This window comes from Spermophilus citellus, assembly GCF_964194105.1.
Source record: "Spermophilus citellus genome assembly, chromosome: 4".
In the NCBI taxonomy this organism is placed as follows: Eukaryota; Metazoa; Chordata; class Mammalia; order Rodentia; family Sciuridae; genus Spermophilus; species Spermophilus citellus.
In genome coordinates, this window is record NC_138185.1 from 104,618,888 (window position 1) to 104,639,881 (window position 20,994).

At 53.0% G+C, this 20,994-nt stretch overlaps 1 protein-coding gene across 7 annotated transcripts in view; it reads left to right on the forward strand.

Moving 5' to 3' along the window:
* TMEM266 (transmembrane protein 266) overlaps window positions 1-18,205 on the forward strand; it is a 111,655-nt gene extending 93,450 nt beyond the window's left edge. For 3 of the 7 annotated variants that reach the window (XM_081293040.1, XM_081293041.1, XM_081293043.1), the window contains 3 exons: window positions 5,233-5,455; window positions 15,641-15,703; window positions 17,026-18,205. In XM_081293040.1, the coding sequence (XP_081149166.1) occupies window positions 5,233-5,455; window positions 15,641-15,703; window positions 17,026-17,612 (873 nt within the window). In that variant the 3' untranslated portion in view covers window positions 17,613-18,205. The remainder of the gene's footprint in view (window positions 1-5,232; window positions 5,456-15,640; window positions 15,704-17,025) is intronic. The other 4 variants (XM_081293044.1, XM_081293045.1, XM_081293042.1 and 1 more) reach the window with 3 other exon arrangements.
* Window positions 18,206-20,994: the final 2,789 nt, after the last annotated feature.

The window sequence follows — 20,994 nt, forward strand, 5'->3', positions numbered from 1 at the left end:
TTTGTCCCTCTATTCTGCTATTTTCTTTAACATGTTAAGCATAGTTACTTTGAAGTCTTTAACTATTAACTCAAGTATTTACATGGGTCTCTTTGTCTTGGTAGCTGATCATTTTTCCCTGATGATTTGCCTGATCAGCAATTTTTACTGTATGCTCTGCATTATGGATGATGCATTTTAAAGGTTCTGGATTATGTATCTTTCTCTAAAGAGGAGGTCCTCTAGGAGTAGGACATCTCAGCAGGGAACAGGGTGGCCCTAAAGGCGACAGCCAGGATTAACTAACACCTGCACTTCATCCCTCCCAGCCCAGGTCCCAGAGCTAGTACAGAGCTCCCTGGAGACTCAGAACTCCGCGAGTCTTTCCTCTTATTGGACACACAGTGAATTGAGGCCCAGAGAGGAAAAGGAACTTAGTCAAAGTCAGAATGAGGGAGGGCTAATAGGCCAAGAGCTCAGGCTCTTGCCTCCAGCCCTGGCTTTGTCTTTGCTCTTTCCTGGAGCCTGATTCCATCAAGCTGCCCTATACCCTGGCTGAGTCCCTTCCATCTCACTGATGAGGCTACAAGACCTGTGACCCAAGGACATAGGGCCTGGAAGCCAGAGGCCCGGGCTCTGCTTCCTGCTTGCTGCTGAGGTGCCAGGTAGTCCTAGCCTTTCCCTCAGCCTCTCCCCCAGCACGTGGGACTCCTTCCCACTTTCAGATCTCAATTTACCCATCTGACTGAAGAGGTTCTGACATCCTAGGACCTTTTGATCGCCCTTTGGTTGGCTGGGGAAGCACCTGCAGCCACATTAAGTATGGGAGGAGTCAGGTTCTGAGGGTCTCCCTAGAACATCCTGAGACCACTGGCCTATCTCAGGGTTGAGAGCCATTTGGTCATCTGCAGTTTCCCTCTCAGGAGGCAATCATTCTTTCTCAGGGTGAGAGCATCCAGCTGTCACCCCTCTCCCTCTGGATATGAAGCTTATAAAAATCTGTACCATAAGTAGGTACCCTCTCCCTCATCCCCACCCCAGTTCATGCCCTGTGCTGACTTTCTTACCTCCTAAATAGTTCTCTTGTCTTCCTCCTCTCTCCATCTCCACTGTTTCCACCTAGTCCAAATCTGGTCCTCTCTGACCTGGACACTGCAGTAACCCCAGTGTGTTTCCCCATATCCCCCAGGTCTCATCCGACCCATCCCCCTCTGTGTATTCCTTTCAAACTGCTCCTTTGAGTCACTGCACCAACACTGCCCCTGCTCCACCCTTCTGTGTGAAAGATTCCAGTGGTTTCTTGCTCTTTAAATAAAGATGGACATCCTTAAATCATCTCTCCAAGGCTACACACTCTGCCCAGTGGCACCTGCCAATCCCCACCCCCACTGCCATCAGCTGATCATCTGTCTCTTGTACATATCATGTTTCCTCTGTCATAAGTACCACCCCAGGGTCAGCTCTTGTGACTCTCATAGGGGACTTGTTCCCTGTTGTATAGCAGATTTCACATGCACCCCATCTTGCTGGAGCCATCCATCTTCAAGGGCTGGGACGGGAATTTTCATTGCAAAATATATAACAATTCTAACATGGTGTGCACAAGGTTTCCCCTGACCTCTTAGTGAATGAATGAATGGGAGAACTACTGCACACTTGGAGTTCACATCTTTTGTTTAAAACTTGTTTCTCTGTGTGTGCCAGTGCGTGCACATATGGGCTTGGGGCTGGGCAAGCCCTGGCCTCCAGCTGTCTGGCCTGAATTCCAGGGGGACTCTCTAGGGCAGCTCCATATCAATTACAAGCCATCAATAATGCATCCCTTCAGAGTGGCCTAGGAAGCCATTAGCAGGGCCTGTAGGCCCAGTTGTGTGGCCTTGGAGAAAGCAGGCTGGGTGTGCCCATGGGAAGTTCAGATCAGTCTGAGAAGGAGGGGCTCCCGGCCCCAGCAGAGCTCAGCAGGGTTACCTCATGGACCTTCCATGACCTCTAAAAGATCTTGCTGCCAGAGAGGTGGCTCACACCCTTGCCCCCTGCACAAAAGACCACTCCAAGACCAACTCTCTCTGAGACTTTCAGCTCCATTTGCATGCTGGGTGTTGAGGTCTAGAGTCTGAGCCTTGTCTGAGACCAAAGTTAGAGCTCAATCTATGACCAGGATTTGCCTTTGTTTCTGATCCAAGTAAAGACTCAGAATGGGACTATGATCAGGGCTCAGTGCATGGCCAGGGTCAGGGCACAGTCTTTGTCTCTGCTTTGGGCTAGCATTGGCTGTGACTGGGGTTAGGCTCAATCTGAAACCACAGAACAGAACTAATTAGTTTTATTCATTCATTCTTTCTTTCATTTGCCAATCTACCAGTGCTTCCTGTGTACCAAGCAACAACACAGGCAAGGTCACTGCTGTTTTGGAGATTATACTCTATGGGGGTGGTGGTGGTGAAGGGTGTCAGCGGTGGGGGAGTTGTCCCTTGCTTGTGTACATTTCTTCCAAATTCCCTATGGCATCATGTCAGTGACTTGAAATTTGTCATGGCAAGAGTATTTACATTATAAAATTATCATACACAGCGAATCAGGCTTTCTTCTTCTTTTTCTTATCAGCACACCACTGAAAGTGAAAGAGAGGTAAACAGATCTTACAGAAAATGTGGAGGAGCCACACATAGTTATCTGGTTTTTTTTCTTTCTGTTTTTCTTTTTGCATTATCATTTCACTAAAATGATAGTGAAAGTGGAAAAGGCATAAGAAGTAAACTGTCTCTTTAAGTTTTGTCCACCAGGAGAAAAAAGAGAGAGATTTCAGGGGATTTAGGAAGGTGGAGAATAGATGAGAAAGTGTAACTGATCTAGCAAAATGGAGAATTTATAATTAATGTGCCTACAAAGAAGGGTGGTGAGGGGAAAGGAATAATTCTCCCCGTAAAACCCTGAGGCTCTAGGAGGAGGGCGATGTGGTGTGAATTGACACCAGGCAGGGGGTTGGCTAAAACTCTTCACACACAGTTTTAAAAATCCCTAAGAACCCCTTCCACATCCTAAAGGACCAGGAGACTATGCCCCACCCTGCAAGAGTCAGGAGGTCTGCCCTCTGGAGAAACTGAACCAGGAGGCTCTACACACAGGCAGTGGGTGAGGCGGGGGTCTGGGGAGAGGTGCAGGGCTGAGCCTCCTTCCCCTAGAGTAGTGACCTTCAGCCTGCTTCCCTGCCCTGCTCCCAGCCCAGAGGCAAACAGAAGAATATCCCCAGGCAGGAGGCTGGAGAATTCTGGAAAGCCTGAGTGGTCCCAAAGACCAAAACACACAGACACTGACACTGGGAAGTTGTCCAATGCTGGTTTGTTGCCTGGCCACCATAGGGTTAGTAAATGCTTAGTTATGTGTATATTCTACTTTCATAAAAATAAAAGTAATTAAGCTGGGGTTGTGGCTCAAGCCATAGAGCACTCACCTAGCACGTGTGGGGCCCTGGGTTTGATCCTCAGCACCACAAAAAAATGAATGAATGGAATAAAGATATTAAAATAAATAAGTAAACATACAAAATCATCAGAATGTGGTAAGTGAAATGTAGAGAATCACATAGGTTGATGTGACTGAGTGCCTGGGTGGATGTGGTATGAGAGTCAGGGAAAGTCCTCTGAGGACTTTCTGAGTTGGCCAGGTGATCTGGGTTAGGGGAGCATCTGGGGAAGAGGCCTGAGACCACCTGTGCTTGGTGTCCACATGGAACAATGAGAAGGTTGTGTGGTGGGGGCGGAGAAAGGGAAGATCAGTTGAGATACGGTTGGTCAGGTGGGGAGAGCCAGATGATGCACCCGATTTGTGAACCAAGGGTGAGGAGATTGGGTTTTCTCCTGAGTGAGGTGGTAAACCATCGACGCCTATGGACAGGTGTCATGAGGTGGTTTAGGTCTGCCAGAATCCCTGTGGCTCCTGTTGCAGATGGCAGTTGAGGGATGCAGAAGCTGTAGCTGGCCAGGTGACAGCTGGCAGGAGAGGTGGGAAGTGGGCAGCTTGGCATAGCATTTGGAGGTGGAGCTGGGTCTGGGGAGCAGACCGGACACTGACTCCAACTAACATGAGATTAAAACACCCAAGGAGCAGGTTTGGGGGAAAGTGGAGTCCTATTTTGGCCAGGTTGAGTTTGCAACTCCTGTGAACTGCTACATGGTGCTGCCACTAGGTAGCTGAAGGTGTGAATCTGATATTCCAGAGTCCGGTGGGGTTGTGGGTGGTGGTTCAGAGCTTGAGATATGCTTTTGGGCATGAGTGGCAATTAGAGAACCTTCTAGGGAAGGAACCTCACCCTGGACTCTGCTAGTCCCCTCCCTCCTGCCCATTCTCACTGCACAGAGGCAACGCAATGGGAGCCCAGGACACTAGGTGGCAGTGAAGGCTCTTCAGTGTCAGCCCACCTCCACCCAGAAGTCCTGGGAAGGCTGGGAGTGTGAACAGCCATCCCAGCCACAAACCCAAGAGGCATCTGGAAGCCTTTCTAAGAAGCTCTCCCCAGCAAAAAATAAAGAAAGAAATCAAAATTAAAATGTGTAGTTTTTTTTTTTGTTTTGTTTTTTTTGTTTGTTTGTTTTTTTGTTTTGTTTTTTTTACAAAACCCTTAGGAAGCAGCTAAAGTCCTCAGGTGAAGACTCCATTTACACACAAGGAAACCTAGACTGGGGAAGGTGAAGGAAATTCCTAAGGCCACATCCACAGGGCTAGGGACCACTGCCCAATCCTGTCTGCCTGAGGATCCTCCCCAACACCTCATGGGAGAGGGAAATGATGTTTCTGGAAGGGAAGCCAGTGGATGGACAAGCAGGCATGTAATACCAAGATGGGCTGGTTGCATGGGCCCTGGGTCTCCCTGGGTCTCCTGTCAGTACAAGGCACCTGGCAAAGGTTCTCATTTTGTCAAGCACCCCTGGGAGTGGTACATCTGGGCAAGCAGCTAGCACCAGATTGAAACCCAAGTTTCCTGACTCCCCATCGAGGGGTCTTCCCACAAACCACGGTTGTGTTTCTTCTCATGGCCTCACAGTGGGGTCCCGCGATGCTGTATCTGAGACACAGGATCACACCTTACTACTTGGAAAAGGCTCCATAAACATAAGAAACTCTCGTTGTTGGGATATTTCTTCGGAGCACACAGCATTCGGCCTTTGGATGCTCAGCCCTCTCCTCCCGCCTATGTCCCCCATTCAGGAGTAAAGTGTCAGGGTACAGGTCCCTGTTCCTCCCCTGCCTCTGCAGGCACACCCAGCCCAGCCCTTCTGCCTCTTGCAGTTTGAGATTCGGCAACTGCGGGCACACCTGGCGCAGCAGGACCTGGATCTGGCGGCGGAGCGGGAGGCTGCGCTGCAGGCTCCGCACGTGCTCAGCCAGCCCAGGAGTCGTTACAAGGTGGTGGAGGCCGGCACGTGGGACGAGGAGACAGCCGCGGAGAGCGTCGTGGAGGAGCTGCGGCCCTCGCAAGGTGAGTTCCGGGTCCCCAGAGTCTCAGGGCATTTCCTGCCTCGCTCCCACCCGGCCCCGCCTCCCATTCTGCGCATAGATGCTGGGGCTCAGTGGAGCTCCTTGCAGGACTCCGCCCCCTCCTCTGCCTATGGTTGGGAGGCACCGCCAGGTCAGTGCCCTCAAGAGTACCTTTCCAAGTCTAGGACAGAGCATTTAGTCAAGTGACCCTGATCCAAACTAGAACATGATCTTAGAGACTTGTACTGGATGCGTGCTCCAGCAGTGCAGGCCACTCTTTGAGGCTTTTGGGGGCTCACACTGCAAGTGACAGGGGAGGCATGACTTCCCTGTTTTATGGAGGAAGAGATGGAGACACAAGAAAGCCATCCAAAGACACCTCACGAAGAAGGTGGAGCGACGATGCCTGGGACTTTCCTATTGTACTGCCACCTACCAGGGCCCAGCTAAGAAGTCCAGTCTTGGGGCCAGAACAGCCCAGCACCTAAGCTTTGCAGATAGTAGCAAATTTATGGCCACAATGTGGGTGGAAATGGGAACCGGGGCCACAATCCAGGGCAGGGCATTGTAGAGAAATGAGATGTTTCTAGATCCAAATCCCAGGTTTTCTGTCAGCCAGCTGTGGCATTGGGCAGGGATTTAACCTTTATGCACCTTGGTTTGGCCAGCTGTCGAATGGGAACAAAGTGAGCCTTCCTCATGGGGTGGTTGAAAGATGTACTCAGGGCCTTGTATCCAGGAAATGGTAGAACTGGGTTTGGAACTTGGATTGCAGAACCCAAAACCCCAGTTTGATGCAGTGTCTGGTGGTGACTTCACCTTGGCATGCCATGTCCCCTTGCTGGAGCAATGAGCAGGTTGTGGATGGGCTCTGCCACTCCCCAGTCCCATGACTTGAGGCTTCAGTGCTCCTTCCATGAAGTGGACTCAGCTCTAGCTCTGTCCGCCTCACAGAAAGTATGAGGAACTGGTGGCTGGGAGGAAGCTCTGCGGGCTGATGCTGCTGAGAACGGGTGTGGGGAATGAGCTTGCTTTGTGATGTTCTGATAAATTTTCAGATCTTAGAACCACAGAATTTGGGGGCCAGAAGGGACTGCTGAAACTAGTTAGAGAAGCCCATCTCTAACTCCCCCAAGAGGCCATGAGGCCCCAGCTCACCCTTCTCTAAGAGGTACTTAGCACCTCCCTGAGCAGCCCACCCTCCTTTAAATGGCTCTAAGACATGCTTCCTGAGACAGAGCTGAGGCCTGCCCCCCACCTGCCTTCCCCTCGTGGATGTGGTTTTTATGCACAGAGAGGTGCCCTCCCAGGTGCGACATCCTTTCACAGACTATTTTCCCCTCCGGGGATGGTCACCTGCATCCTCACAGCCAGTCCTCAGGGCACAGACTCTCCAGGTTCTTGCTCACTCTCCCTGCCCTGGGCTCTCCAGAGTAACATCCAGAACTGAGGCAGTTGTTGGGAGTTCCAAGGCCTGAACAGTAATGAGGGGCCATTCCTGCTTTTTTGTTCTGGACCCCAGACTCCCAGATGAAGTCCAAAGGCTCCTGAGCCTTGTGCTGACTCCCTGGCCTGAGCTCCCAGCAGACCCAGGCTTCACGCTCTCCACACATAGCTCTGTGGAGCCCCTGTCCCTGCAGCCCACCTGCGAGCAACTGGCTGTTCATATTCCCATGCTGAACTGGACACTAATCTGTGTTCCACCATAGCTTGTCAAGTCCTGCCTTCACTCCAGGGCCCAGTAGATGGGATTCACAGCCCATCACCAGTACCTGCTGGGTTTACTTCCTACATATACCTTGAAATGTTCCCTTCTTCATCTTCACTACTCAGTCCTCACCATTTCTGGACCTTGCAAGGCTTCCTAATCTCAGCTTTGTCCCCTAGGTGCCTTCTGCAGTCCCTTCTCCTCACTGTACAGCCATCTTCCCAAAATACTTCATGCCTTAACACCCTTGACTGGTTCCCTGGGTCCCTCAGGAAAACACCCAAGTCCTTTAGGGTGGTATATTGGTTTTCTGGAACCCCTATAACAAAATGCCATCAACTAGGTGTCTTAATAGCAGAAAGTTGTTTCATGGTCCTGGAAACTAGGAGTCTGAGAACGGGGTTGGCAGGGTTGGTTCCTCTCAGTGCTGCAACAGAGAGCCGGTTCCTAGGTGATTCCTGAGCTTCTGGTGGTGGCTGGCACTCCTTGGCCCTTCTTGGCTTGTAGGAGCATCACCCAATCTCTGTCTGCACATGGCGTTCTCCCTTGTGTCTGTGTCCAAATTTCCTCTTTTTATAAAGGCCCCATTCATGTTGGATCGGGGCTACCTACTCCAGTATGATCTCCTATTGACTAATTACACATGCAGCCACCTTGATTTCAAATAAGATCACCTTCCAGCACTAGAGTTGAAGACTTCAACATCATGAATTTGGGAGGAACACAGTAGTTCATCCCCTAATAGGTGGCAGGAGACCCCTGCTGATCCCCAACCTCACCTCCTTCGCCCCATCTTGGCTTTCACCCAGGAGCCTCTGTCAGTGTTCTGAGCCTTTCCACACACTGTTCAGTGGATGGCCTGGACTGCCGCAGACTTGGCTGGGCACTGAATCACGAGCCACCACACACCTTGTAGATTCAAACAGCAATTCTTTATTCCGGAACTCACACCGGCACGTTCTGGGGAAATCCAAGTTCTGCCGTCGCCCAATTCACCTACTCCACGAGGCTTTTTTCCCAAACTTTTTTTCTGAATCTCACGAGAACTCAACGGGAGCTCAGGCAGCAGGAACACCCTATTCCCAGCAGCAATAATCTTCAACATCCAACTTGCCTAAAACCCATATTGTCTTAAACTGGGAACTCCTTAAACTTGTCTTAAACCGGGAACGCCCTAAACCCAAGGAGCGGATACTTCCTCAAACCTGCAGGATACACCCTAATCCTGGATCCACCCTGGTCCTTGAGCAGGGTCACCTTTCTCAAACACACATGCAATGTCACAGCGAATTTCCAAGGCAAGTCCATTTAACATGGGGTACGCTGGCAAGGAAATTTCGATGCGTCATTCCTACTTGGCAATGGCCCTCAGCACTGGACCGTGCCAAACTTCTCATCCTTGGAACCCAACTCTGTGTGCTTCCTGGATCACCACACCCAGCCCTCGGGATCTCACATCAACTCCTACTAGGCCCCATGCAGGACTGCCCTGTTTGTCTATCTGTCTGGCTCCTGTGTCTCCAGGGCTCCTCCAGGCCTGAGCCTCAGCAGCTCTTCAAATAGACTGAATGGAGTCTACCAGTCTATAACTGAACCAAGCAGGGCTCTGGTTTCATCCCCTCTGGGTCCCTGCAGCTCAGCTTTCTTGGTGTTCAGTGGCTGCCACACAGTCCACACCCAGAGACCCCAAATTCCTAACTCTTGACTCCCCAAGCTGAGGCTTGTGGAACCATCTTTTTCTTTTCGGTACTGGGCATTGAACCCAGGGGCACTCTACCACTGAGTTACGTCCCCAGTCCTTTTGATTTTTTGAGCCAGTATCTCACTAAGTTGCTTAGGGCCTTGCTAAGCTGCAGAGGTAGCCTCAAACTTGCCATCCCCCTTCCTCAGCCATGTGCCACTTCCCCTGCTCTCTTCCTAAGAAAGGGAAGAACTTTCTGAAAGTTCTTCTGGAAAAGAGCAACAACTTTTGACCCCTTGGTCTGGCTTCCACAGAAAAGGAGGGGCTGATCTGCAGTCATGAGACCCATCCTGGATTTTCCTCCCTGGTGGAGCAAAGTGAGTGAGAGGCTGCTGTGCTTCTGTCCCTGCTGAAGCCTCACTGCTGAGGCTCATGGGGCTTGGGCCTGCCCAGTTCCCTGAGGCAGGTCTGAACACTTCTGCCCTCCCCAGTGCCTCTTATCATCTCTCTCATCAGAGCTCTTGGCTCTGAAGATGAGAGTGGGATTGTTGTCCCTTAGCCAGTGGCCTGCAGATGCTGGACACTGGAAACCACAGTTGGGTCCAAACACACCAAGTCTTTCAAATCCCATCACACATTCTAGCAGTGCAACAAAGCTCTGAGTCACTGTCCATCCTGCTCCTCCTGTCAGCAGCCCACATAGTGGCAACTTCCAGGAGGAAGAGGGAGGCAGAGGCAGGCTCAAGGGTCAACTTTTTTGGGTGCATGTCATTAGCCAGGTTTCATGGGGTCTGCACTCACCTCTCACCCTCCTAAGCACTGGGGGAGAATTCCAAATAAGGCAGGCTCAGGCTTCCTGTACAGGGACCCAACCTGGACCCCTGGGAACAATTGCAAATGTCCCTCCTGCCCAGGCCTGGAACCCCACTTCGGCTGCCTAGTACCTCCTATGCAACATCACCTGGGCACCTCCTGCTCCACAGGTGCTCACCTGCCCTGCGCATGCCCATCTATGCAGCCACGTAACACATTCCCCATCTACCACTTCACAGCCAATTCCCAGAGCCCTCAATAGCACAGCCAGTGCCTCTAAGGCTGAGGACAGAACGTGGGGGTGGATGGGAGGCATGAAGGATTCACAGCCTTGAGTGGCCCAGGGCATCCCCTAGCTGAGCTCTCTCTGACCAGGAGCTGTGTTCAGGGAGGGATTTTCAGGTCATTAGAAATTATGGTCGGACAAACTGGGGGCATTCTGGGCCACTCTGGAGATTAAGAAAGGGCAGCGTTTGTTGCCTTCCATGACCTTCAGGCCAGTAGGGCTCTGAGACCTGCTGCATTCACAATAGGACACAGGATCTGGACATTAACCTGCAGACATGAGAGATGAGTCACAGGAACCTTGGGAGGGGGCCAGCGCCTCCCCTGTGAGGCTGTTGCTCCCCGGGAGGGTGGGGGTGCCGGCCCCAGCAGCAGTTTCAGCCTGGAGAAGAGAAAGTGGCTTCTGCAGTCTCAACAATTGCAAGCAGGTCACAGTTAGACAACGCGGACGGGCTTCTGTTTAGACTTGCTGTAGCACAAATCATTTTTAAAACCTGGGCTGCAAAGTTCCAGGCTTTGGGGCCTGCCAAGTTCACAGTGCCCCTGTGTAGTCATTAATACTTCTTTCCCAAATTTATTAGTCTTGAAGCTCGCCCATAACTTATGAATTACAGCCCCTGGTAGGAGTGCCACAGATTTCACCGTATATCACAGCGAGCGGACCTTGGCGTCTCCCCCCACACTGCGCCAGCGTCCAGGGAAATGGCCACAGAGTTGCCTCGGGCCAGCCCTGGCTGCACCTCCCCCCCCACAAGAGCAGTGGGCAGGGAGCTGAGCTGGCTCCAGGGTTTACCTGTGGAGAGGACAGGACCTGTGTACTCCTAAGTGCCTCTGTTGGCCCCCAAGTGTGTATGCCTGATGGGGGCACTGGGGTCCCAGGGAGCCCCAGATCTGTAGCACTGGAGCTGAGAGAGCCTCACAGAGTAGCATTTGAAGCAATTATGGACATGGTTCAGGACTCAGGTCCAAGCTGAGTCTCAACTTGGCCTTGAACAAGTTCTTTGACCTCTGAGCTGGGTCGGCTTCATGGTCGTGATCTGCATGATCCCACAGGGACCTGAGCTTGGTTTGATGCTCTACTGTCGCCCTCTTGAAATTCTTAATACTTTTTGAATGAGAGGCCTATAAATTATGTGGCTGGTCCTGCCTCTGAGCCCCAACCTTCCCAGAATGAGGACAGCAGCAGTGTCTTTTCGCTGAGGAGGGTTGGGCATTCCATCCTGTGCTTAGCTTTCATGCTTGGTATACAGTAGGTGTTCAGTGTGTAGTGTCCCCTTGAGTGAGGGCTGCCAAGCCAGCAAACTCAGAACCCCAAACCAGGAATCAGGGCTTCCCCTGGGTCTTGGGGGCATGGGTGTTCAGAGGATGTGAGCTCAGGTACCTCCTGCCACTCTGTCACACAGAGCACGTGAGGCACGGCTGGTTCTGTCGCCTCCAGAAACCTGGTCCAGCTGACTCACCAGCCCTCTCTGCCTCAATAGTAGGTTGGGGCTGCTGAAGGAGTAAAACCCACGTAATGAGTGTTGGCACCTCACACTCCAAGGGCTTTCGGAGGATTAGTCAGGTGGGTTTGAAAGTGCTCACACCCCAGAAGAAAGGCGCCAGGCGGCAGAGAGCAGCGGCCACAGAAGCCACCAGAGACTTTGGGCCAGCGATAAGCACTGTGGCCGCTAGACATGCATCATCTCCGGTTTTTGTTTGGGTTTTTTTAACTCAGGGCACTTAACCACTGAGCCATATCCCCAGCCCCTTTTTCAGTATTTTATTTTGAGACAGGGTCTCGCTAAGTTGCTTAGGGTCTCAATGAGTTGCTGAGGCTGGCTTTGAACTGGTTATCCTCCTGCCTCAGCTTCTGGATCCACTGTCATCTTGGGATCTTTACAGGGCACCTGCAGCTAAGTATTTGCTATTCCCATTTTATGAGTGAGGAAGCTGGTCCTAGGAATTTGCCTAAGGCCACAGAGCAAGTGCCTGCAGAGCTGGAGCTGGTGCCCAGTCTATTTCGTTGAATCCAAACAAACCCTGCGGCAGGGGCTTAGGTGGAAGAGGGCAGCTCTGTGAGGCTGGCTGCACCTGCCTCCCCTCCCGTTCTGTCTCCCTGGCTGCCAGACACCCAGCACCTGTGGGTCTCTCAGTAGAAAGTGTGGGAAGGGTGAGGCTGCAGGCTGACCAGTGCAGACAGCATCCCACAGTGGCCCTGTGGCATCTTGGAGTGGGGCCAGGGAGGCTAGGGAGTCTTACAGGCCTCTGACTCAGCCACAGCCTTCTGTCCAGGCCACCATCAGCACCTGTCATATGCCAAACCCCAGACTGAGTGACAGGGAATCTGAGTAAAGTGTGACTCCTGAGACCCCTGTGGGGGCGCAGACAGAACCCCAGCCCAAGGAGTCAGTTCTGGGAGGTGAGAATCTGGGGGCCAGTGTGAAGCATAGGGCAGATGAAGCCCGCATCAGCACTCCCAGGGATGTCTGGACAGGCCCCCTCCCAGACTGTGACTCAGGTCTGGATCAGAGAGAGTGAGGGCGGGAGAGAAAGTGCATACTGGTCAGAGTTTCTGTGGCTACCTGGGGCCCAGGCTCTTTGTCAGACACCTGTAACGAGTGAGTGATCCCATTCATCAAACCCATGTAGGGCAAGAGCCCAAAGGGGAAAATGTGAGGTCTCACTTAAGGCTGGACACAGGGCTGCAGCAGAGGGTTCAGGGGTCCCTTGACTGGCCACAACTTAGTGGGAGTCAGGGTCGTTGGTAAAGAAAGAAAGGAGGCACAGAGAAGTGACCAGGGTCCCACCACAGGTGGGCAGAGGAACTAAGTCACCAAGGCGAAGGATGCTGGAGGGGAGGGAGAAGCTGTGTTCAATTTTGGACTTGTTGAGTTAGAGGTAGCTGGAGGCCATTCAGGAGAAGTTGCCCAGGGACCAGGCAGACCAGTCTAAGCTCAAAAGAGAGGTCTGGGGGCTGGGGCTCAGTGGTTGAGCGCTTGCCTAGCGCGTGTGAGGCACTGGGTTTGATCCTTAGCACCAAATAAATAAATAAATAAAGGTATTGTGCCCACCTACAATTTTTAAAAAAAATTTTTTTAAAAAAAGAGATCTGGTCTGGAGGTCACCAGGCTCAGGTTATCTTTACTTGGATTAAGATGTGAGCATCCTCAAATATGTATGGGAGAGGGGCCAGAGACCTCAGCAGGCTGAACCCACACTCAGAATGCTTCCAGCAAGCTGCACCTCAGTGCTGAGACGGACACGCCCACCTTTGCCCACCTTTACCTGGGATAGTGGATGCAAAGCCCTGGTGGGGCCGTGAGGCCTGGCCTGGCTCCCACTCCTCAGAGGAGACCTGGGCGTCCATGCTAGCCAAGCTCCGTGTGAGTCAGTAGAGAGGGCGGTTGCTCAACACACAGAGGATGTTGGGGGGGGATGACGGCGCCAGACCAGTCTGTTCAATAGTCCCCATCACGCAGGGCCCTGCTAAGGGTCAAAATGAGTGTGTGCGGCACTGATTAGGACTGGGGCTCCCTTCCTGCCTCCTCCCCGCCTCGGTACCCATCTGGAACCCACAGTGAAGCATTCAATGTGGAAAGGCTGGAAAGTAGGGAGGGCCAGAGCTGGGCAGGGGCTACCCGCAGAGGACACTGCTCAGGATGGGCCTGAGGGGCCTGTAAGAGCTGGAAGGTGTTTTGTCTAGACTGTGAGTAGCCTCAGGCTTCTCCTTGGTACCAGTGGGGAAGGCAGAAGCAGGCTCTTCAAGCTTTGCACATAGTAGGCACTTCCTGATGAAATGGAGATTGGAGTGGATGCCCAGGGGGCTCCAACTATGTTCCCTGGAGGCAGGACTCCTGGCCTCCATAACACCTGGCAGAGGGCTCTGAGGTGATCCTGCACTGGGGGTCAAGGGGATGGCCCAGATGCCTCCGGCCCCTTCCCCCTCTGCTGTGTCACCTCTTAGAGCTTCAGAGCCATCCGACACTGCCACATCATAATCTGTAGGCGCCTCCCCAGCCGAGATGCAGATGAAGAAACTAAGGCCTGGAGAGGGAATGTGACCTGGCAGCACCAGGACACAGCTAGAGTGAAGTCCTCCTGCCTGGCCCGCGGGCCTGGTGGTCCTTTACCTCTACTGCTTGAATGACAGCAGCCATGCCTGCCACCTCCAGCTTCCCGGGGTGGCCAGCAGGGCCAGACAGCATTTACAGCAAACGTTATTGCTGGCTAATGCTGGAGGGGGCCTGGAGCCAGCCCCGGCCACACCCTCAGCTCCTGCATTATTGTAGACACACCTCTGACCGCAGGCACTGAAAGATAAAAAGAGGCCAAAAAAGCTTTTAAGAGCCAGGCCTCTGCTTGTGCTGTCACTTGGCCTCCTTGTGTGAGGGCAGATGGGTTTCTGCAGCTAACTCAGGTGTGGCCGGGAGGGTGGCCTCAGGAGCATCACGTCTGCAGAGCTCCATTCCTCCGAGAAGCCCCGCGGGTGTGGTCTCGGGCTCTGGGTTGCCTGGAGGAGCAAGGCTTGGCCCCACTCTAGAAATCTGACTCAGGGTTAGCTCCTTTTATCTCCATAACAACTCAGGAAACTAGGTGTCGCCATCCCCATTTTATAGGCACGAGACCAAGGCTCAGAGACTCACAGTGGAGCTGGGGTGTGGAGTGAGCAATCCCAGCCTGACAGGTTGCCTGTCTGAGCTGAGGTCCTATCCCATCACTCTCTAACCCCTGCCAGGATTCTCTTGTTATCACTCGACTCCATCCCTGCCTGTCCCATGAGGCACTGCCCACCCTCAGAGCCTGTCACCCCCCCTGGGGCGTTGCACCTCTTGTTCCCTGCCTGAAGACTGTCCCCTTCCAGACACTGTCCCTGCAACCTTAGGAGTGACCCCTCCAAATCCCACCTGGCCATGTTCAAACCTTCCTGGGGCTCCTCACTGGGTCAGACCAAGCTCCTCAGGATGGCGTTGGGGGTCTCCCATGACCCATTGTTTCCTCCTGCTCTCAGGCCACTCTGGGAATCACCTACCTTCTCTCCTCACTCCTCTCAGGACAATGAACTGATGTTTTTTAAAGACCCTGTTTCATGTCATCTCCCTTGACCCATTCAGCCTTCAACCACTAAATAGCCTTCTCAACAATAATACACAGAGTAGGAACTGAGTAGGGATCCCCAGCACTGTCCCCCAGGGTTAATGGCATGGAAGACTAGAGGCCTCAGATGGACTGAGCCCAGGGGGACTGTCGTCAGGGATACTCAGTCCTGTGGCTGGCTGTGTGTTCCTGCTAACAGCATCTTGGGTCTCCTGCATTGAGACCAGCAGTTCTGGTGACCCTGAAAACTTCAGGCAGATTTAGACACTGAGGGCATCTAGACAGGAAAAGTCCTGAGGAATTATTTCCATACCACTCATTTCAGAGTTGGGGGACAGGAAGGGAAAGGGTCTGTCCAGGTCAGGTATCAAGGTACATAATGCATCAGAACCTGGGTCCCCTGGTTCCTGGTACAGCCCAACCCTGGGACTCTGAGACATTGCTCTGTGCAGAACAAGGAGGCTTCCATCCCACATAGGCAGGGCTTCTGAGAGACAGGTGCCTCTTCTCGTGGCCATGGGTGTACAGACAGGAGGTCGGGGTGAAGCATGAACTTGCCACAGTCCTTGTCTCTTGGACTCTGAAAGCCACCCCACGCACTCTTCTCTGTTCCCACTCCACAGAAGCCACTGTGAAGGACGACATGAACAGCTACATCAGTCAGTACTACAACGGGCCCAGCAGCGGTGAGTCTGGGATAGAGCTGTTCTGCATGAACCACTGTGCAGCCCCAGGTCCCTGCGACCCCCTCACCCCCACACCTGAGGGCCGGCACAACTCAGTCCTGCTTCAGAGATGGCAGCAGACTCCAGGGCCAGAGCTGGGGTGGCCACGGGCTGAGCCTGGGGGTGCTGGAGTGGGGTGTTTTGTGATCACTGACCCATGAAAGCTGCAGTGGAGCCTTGCAATGAAAGGGGGGTGAGATCCAGATGGGCTCCCCTCATCCTGAAACCCCCTCAGGTGAGCCAGGTGGAGGGGAGCTCAGGCCACGTGCCTGGGCCGAGGGGCAACAGATTGTTTCCTTCTTACCATAAAGTCTCAGGGAAGCCTAGTGGGTTTTACTTACAGGAAAGATTGGACAAGGTATTAAAACAATGCCTTGTCCTTTGGCATCTTGTTTCCTTTTTGCCAACACCTTAAACCCCAAGTTTGGAATTCATAGCCCCTAAATCCTTGCATGTCCATTGTAGAGACAGAATATTAAAGTTGCACAATGTATGATGTATTTGAATTTTTTCTTTTCTATCATTTGGCTCCTAAAGACCTCTTTCCTCTTCTCCAAACCTCATCCAAACTGCTGGTTTCAAAGACCATCAGTCTCTAGTCCAGACCCCTCTCCCCATCTTCCCTCCCTACCCCCAATGCAGTCAGCCCCTGATATGTGTCACCCAGAGCAGAACTGAGGAGTGTCCCCTGCCCCTGTCATGCTTCCTGACAGGCCAATCAATCTTCTGCAGACCAGTGCTGATCGGGCACTCCCCACTCCCCACGCTGGTCTCAAAAACATCCAGTGACTCTGCAGACTGAGAAGTCCATGCCCCTTGTCTGGGCACATGGTGCCCTCTGAGTTAAGATGGACTGGGTTAGGTTAGTGTAACAAATGCCCCTGCCCCTGGGTGGCTTAAATAAAGCACCAGTGGCCCAAGGCAAGTAGCCTCGGGCTCTGCTCCCAGGTCATTTTGCCCAGTACCCAACAGACAGAGCAGCCACCATTGACTCTAGGATACTGGCTCATAAAACTTTCACTCAGAAGTGCCACAAGTCACTTCTCATAGATGACATCAAAATATATCACATATCTGCACCTGAATTCGACAAGATGAGCGGCAGTGAAGAATGACCAGGAACTGGGGCTCCCCTGAGGCCTCCCTCCTTGCAGGCTGCCTCCCATAGGCTGCCCACACTCACTGCCCACCCCACCAACCCCACTGCTAGCCCCGCTCACACCAGGGCTGGGCGAGGCACGGCCAAAGGCGAGGTGTGACCGACATTGCCTCCTTCCTTGCAGACAGCGGGGTCCCAGAACCGGCTGTGTGTGTGGTCACCACGGCGGCCATCGACATCCACCAGCCCAACATCTCCTCAGACCTCTTCTCAGTTGATGTGCCCCTGAAGCTCGGTGGCAACGGCACCTGCGCCAGTGCCACCTCGGAGGGTGCCACCCACAGCTCAGTCACCTGGGCCCAGAGCGACAGCAGCCAGACCCTGGGCTCCTCCACAGACTGCAGCACCGCCCGAGAAGAGCCATCCTCTGAGCCCGGCCCCTCTTCCCTGCCACTGCCGCCCCCACCCCAGCCGCAGATGGCAGAGGCCACGGTGCGGGACCTGCTGTCCTCCCTGTCAGAGGACCCCTGCCCGTCCCAGAGGGCCTTGGACCCAGCCCCCCTGGCCCGGCCCAGCCCAGCCGGCTCGGCCCACGCCAGCCCTGAGCTGGAGCACAGGGTAAGTCTGTTCAACCAGAAGAACCAGGAGGGCTTCACTGTCTTTCAGATCAAGCCTGTCATCCACTTCCAGCCCGCCGCCGCCATGCTGGAGGAGAAGTTCAGATCTTTGGAATCCAAAGAGCAAAAGTTGCACAGGGTCCCTGAGGCCTAGAGCCTGCAAGTTCACTGGGGGAGGAGGGGAGACAGCCATCTTGAAGCTCTCTCGGGACCCCGGAGGCCACCGAAGGCCACACAGGGGCCCAGGATCCTGCCTGGCCTCCCTCAGGGTGCTGCCTGCCTCCAGGGAGGTGATGCCAGACCAGGAGGCCACGTGCCTCAGACCTCAAAGCCCAAAGCTGGCGCCTCCTCTTGCCCTGCTCAGGGGAGGGTGGTGCTCATGGCTGGGGTTTTGTTTTTGTTTATGGTTTTTTTTTTTTAACCATTTTTACAAAAACCAGCCTGTGGCCCAGTTTCAGCAGGGTAGAGTACGGGGGCCAGCTCAGCCTCTTCCGTTGCCTTCGTTCCTGATGCCCACCCTGGACCCTCGGGAACAGCACTGTGAGCAGGGGCTGCAGCCCCACCCCAAGCCGTCTTTTCCAGGAATCCTGGGTGGAGCCGACACAGACCACCATCTGAGCCTATTTCATTTGTCCTCATTTCTCATTCCGGCATGAGCATTTCTGAGTTCTTCAAGACAAATCTAGTTTTCACCTTCACACAATGTGACGGACAGATCTGGAGGGTGGGGGGCGGGGAAGGGGCACAGCCATTTTCCGACCTTGGCTTTAATAATAAAAACCAGCTGCACTGAGACTCCCAGTTGGCGAGGTTTTCCTTCCGCTGTTAGCCCAGGTGGAGCATGCGGAGAGGCCCCCGGGGCCAGGTTGGTCTGGTGCAAGCCCACCCTGGTAGTGCCAGCTCCTCTCTGGAAGCCCTGTTGGTTATGTGACCTCAGGCTAGTCCCCTCCCCTCCACCTGCCACAATGGACCTCAACATTCTGCCTTCCTCACTCGTGACTCCCATACCAAGTCCCTGACTCAGGGACCCTATAGAGACCTCAAACTCAGCGGGTCCAAACTTACCCACAGGGTTCCCAGCCAGGTACGGTCATCTGGCTGGTCACAAATGTACATGGCGTCCATTGGCTCCCTCCTCATCCCCTATGAGCAGTCTTGAATCCTGGCCATTCTACTTTCCAAATTATGTGTCCTCAGCCCCATCATAGCCTCACTGCGGCTCAGATCTGCACGGGGCTGGGTGGTGTAGGCTTCCCATTGACCCTCCCCCATATCATCCTTCCAGGAGGCTCAGCCTCATCTTCCCTGCGTAAAGGCCCACATTGGTTTTGTGTTTATGATCATCATGTTTTCTTTATGTGCAGCAGGTAGGAACTTATTTTTTAAGGACTCCTATTTCGGCCAGAGAGCTCGAGTGTGGCTCACAGCTGTTTGTGAGCTGGCCCAGGCCTCCTCTCCAATCCATTCCTTCTCCCCTGCACTTTGGGGGTCAGGTGTCCTCCTGGATTCCGCGGCCCCTGGGACTCACCCTGACACTACAGTAATCCCATGGCGTGGTCAGCGTCAGCCCTGCCTCCCTCCCAGGCCTCAAGAGCCTGGCTCAGGCCTGAGTCCTGTTGGCAGTCCAGGACCCTGAAAAAGGACACAGAGTCTTTCAGGAAGATGGTAGAATTGCTGGGCACGGTGGTGCAGGCCTGTAATCCCATAGCCAGGAGGCCAAGGCAGGAGGATTCTGAGTTCAAAGCCAGCCTCAGCAAAAGTAACTAAGCAACTCAGTGGGATCCTGTCTCTAATAGAATACAAAATAAGGCTGGGGATGTGGCTCAGTGGTCAAGTTCCCCTGAGTTCAATCACCGGTACCCCCCCCCAAAAAAAAGAAAATGACAGAATTAAAAGCAAGGGAAATTACCATGTGCTGGAAAAGAGCATCCTCCTGATTCTTGGGGAGATCAGTAGTTGTCAAAAAAAAGTGTTAAAGTAGGGTGGTGGCACAGTAATTCTGTTCTTGGGAGGCTAAGGCTGAAGGAGAACAAGTTTGAGGCCAGTCTGGTTAACTTAGTGAGATCTTGTCTCAAAATAAATTTATTTATTTAGTACCAGGGATTGAACCCAGGGATGCTAAACCACTGATCTATATTCCCAGCTCTTTCTTTTTTATATTTTATTTAGAGACAGGATATTGCTGGGTTGCTTAGAGCCTCAATAAGTTGCTGAGGCTGGCTTTGAACTTGTGATCCTCCTGCCTCAGTCTCCTGAGTCACTGGGATTATAGGCATACGCCACCGCGCCTGGTCAAAAGAGCTGGGCTTGCAGCTCAGTGTTACAGTGCTTGCTTAGCCCGTGTGAGGCTGTGGGCCCTATCTCCAGCAACTGCAAACTAAAAAAGGTATTAATGTGGCAGCATTCAACCAACCCACTCTCAGGATGTCACCAGAAGACCTGCCACGGGGAGGATTTCAAAGCAAAGGACAAGAGCAGCTGTCGTGAGCAGCTTGGGTCACCAGCAGCTAGTTACAGAGTGGAAGGAACCTCAGGCCCGTGCCCATGTCTACAACCCTGTGAGGCAGGTATTACAGCCCCATTTTACAGATGAAGAACCCGAGGCTCAGAGAGGTTGAAGAAACTTCCTGAGGGTCAAACAGTAGTCAAGATGCACTGAAATGGGAGCCCAAATCTGCCTGGAACTGTGCAAGACACTGGGGCTCCCAGAGTTTAGAGCTTTTAGAAGCTCAGAAGTCATTCTTGTCTTTTGCCACGTGATGAACCAGAGGGCATCACATGATTTATAATCTGCAGGACAGGAGCAGGGGCCTGTTGATCGACAGCCGCCCTCCTAGCCAGGCCCAGCTTGCTGAGCTGTGACACCTTCTTTGCCAAATTCCCTTTGCTTCAGCTCTTGAGCCAGAGCTACTCCAACATGTCACAGTAAGCTGAGTCCAGGCCAGAGGGGCACGGCAAGCCCCAGCCACTGGCCAGCACTCACCTCTGCTGTGGACCTCTACTCCAGGGAAGAACCACAGGAAAGGCAGAAAGCAGCGTCATCTCTGTCCCTGGTCTTTGTGTACTCCCATGGCAGCTCTAGGGCCATGTAAAGTCAACAGGGAATGCTCTGGCAGGGTTTTGCCTCACAGCAACTTGTGAAGGCCCCAAGAAATCAGCGTGTGTGTGTGTGTGTGTGTGTGTGTGTGTGTGGTGTATGCGCACACTTGTGCTCTGGGGATTGAACCCAGGGATGCTTTAACTACTAAGTTACACCCCCAGCCCTTTTTATTTTTTTATTTTGAGACACTGTGTCACTACATTGTTTACAGCTTCACTAAGTTGCTGAGGGTGGCCTCAAAATTGAGATCCTCCTCCTTTGTCCTCCCAAGTCACTGGGATTACAGGAGTGTGCCACTGTGCCTGGAAAGAAATCAGCTGTGGCCTTCACATGGTGTTAGAGCTGCCACAGGAATATACAGACCAGGGACAGGTGGCCCCTGCCTCCCCGACATCCACAAGTCACAGCACAAGAGGTGCAGGCAGAAGAAGCTGCT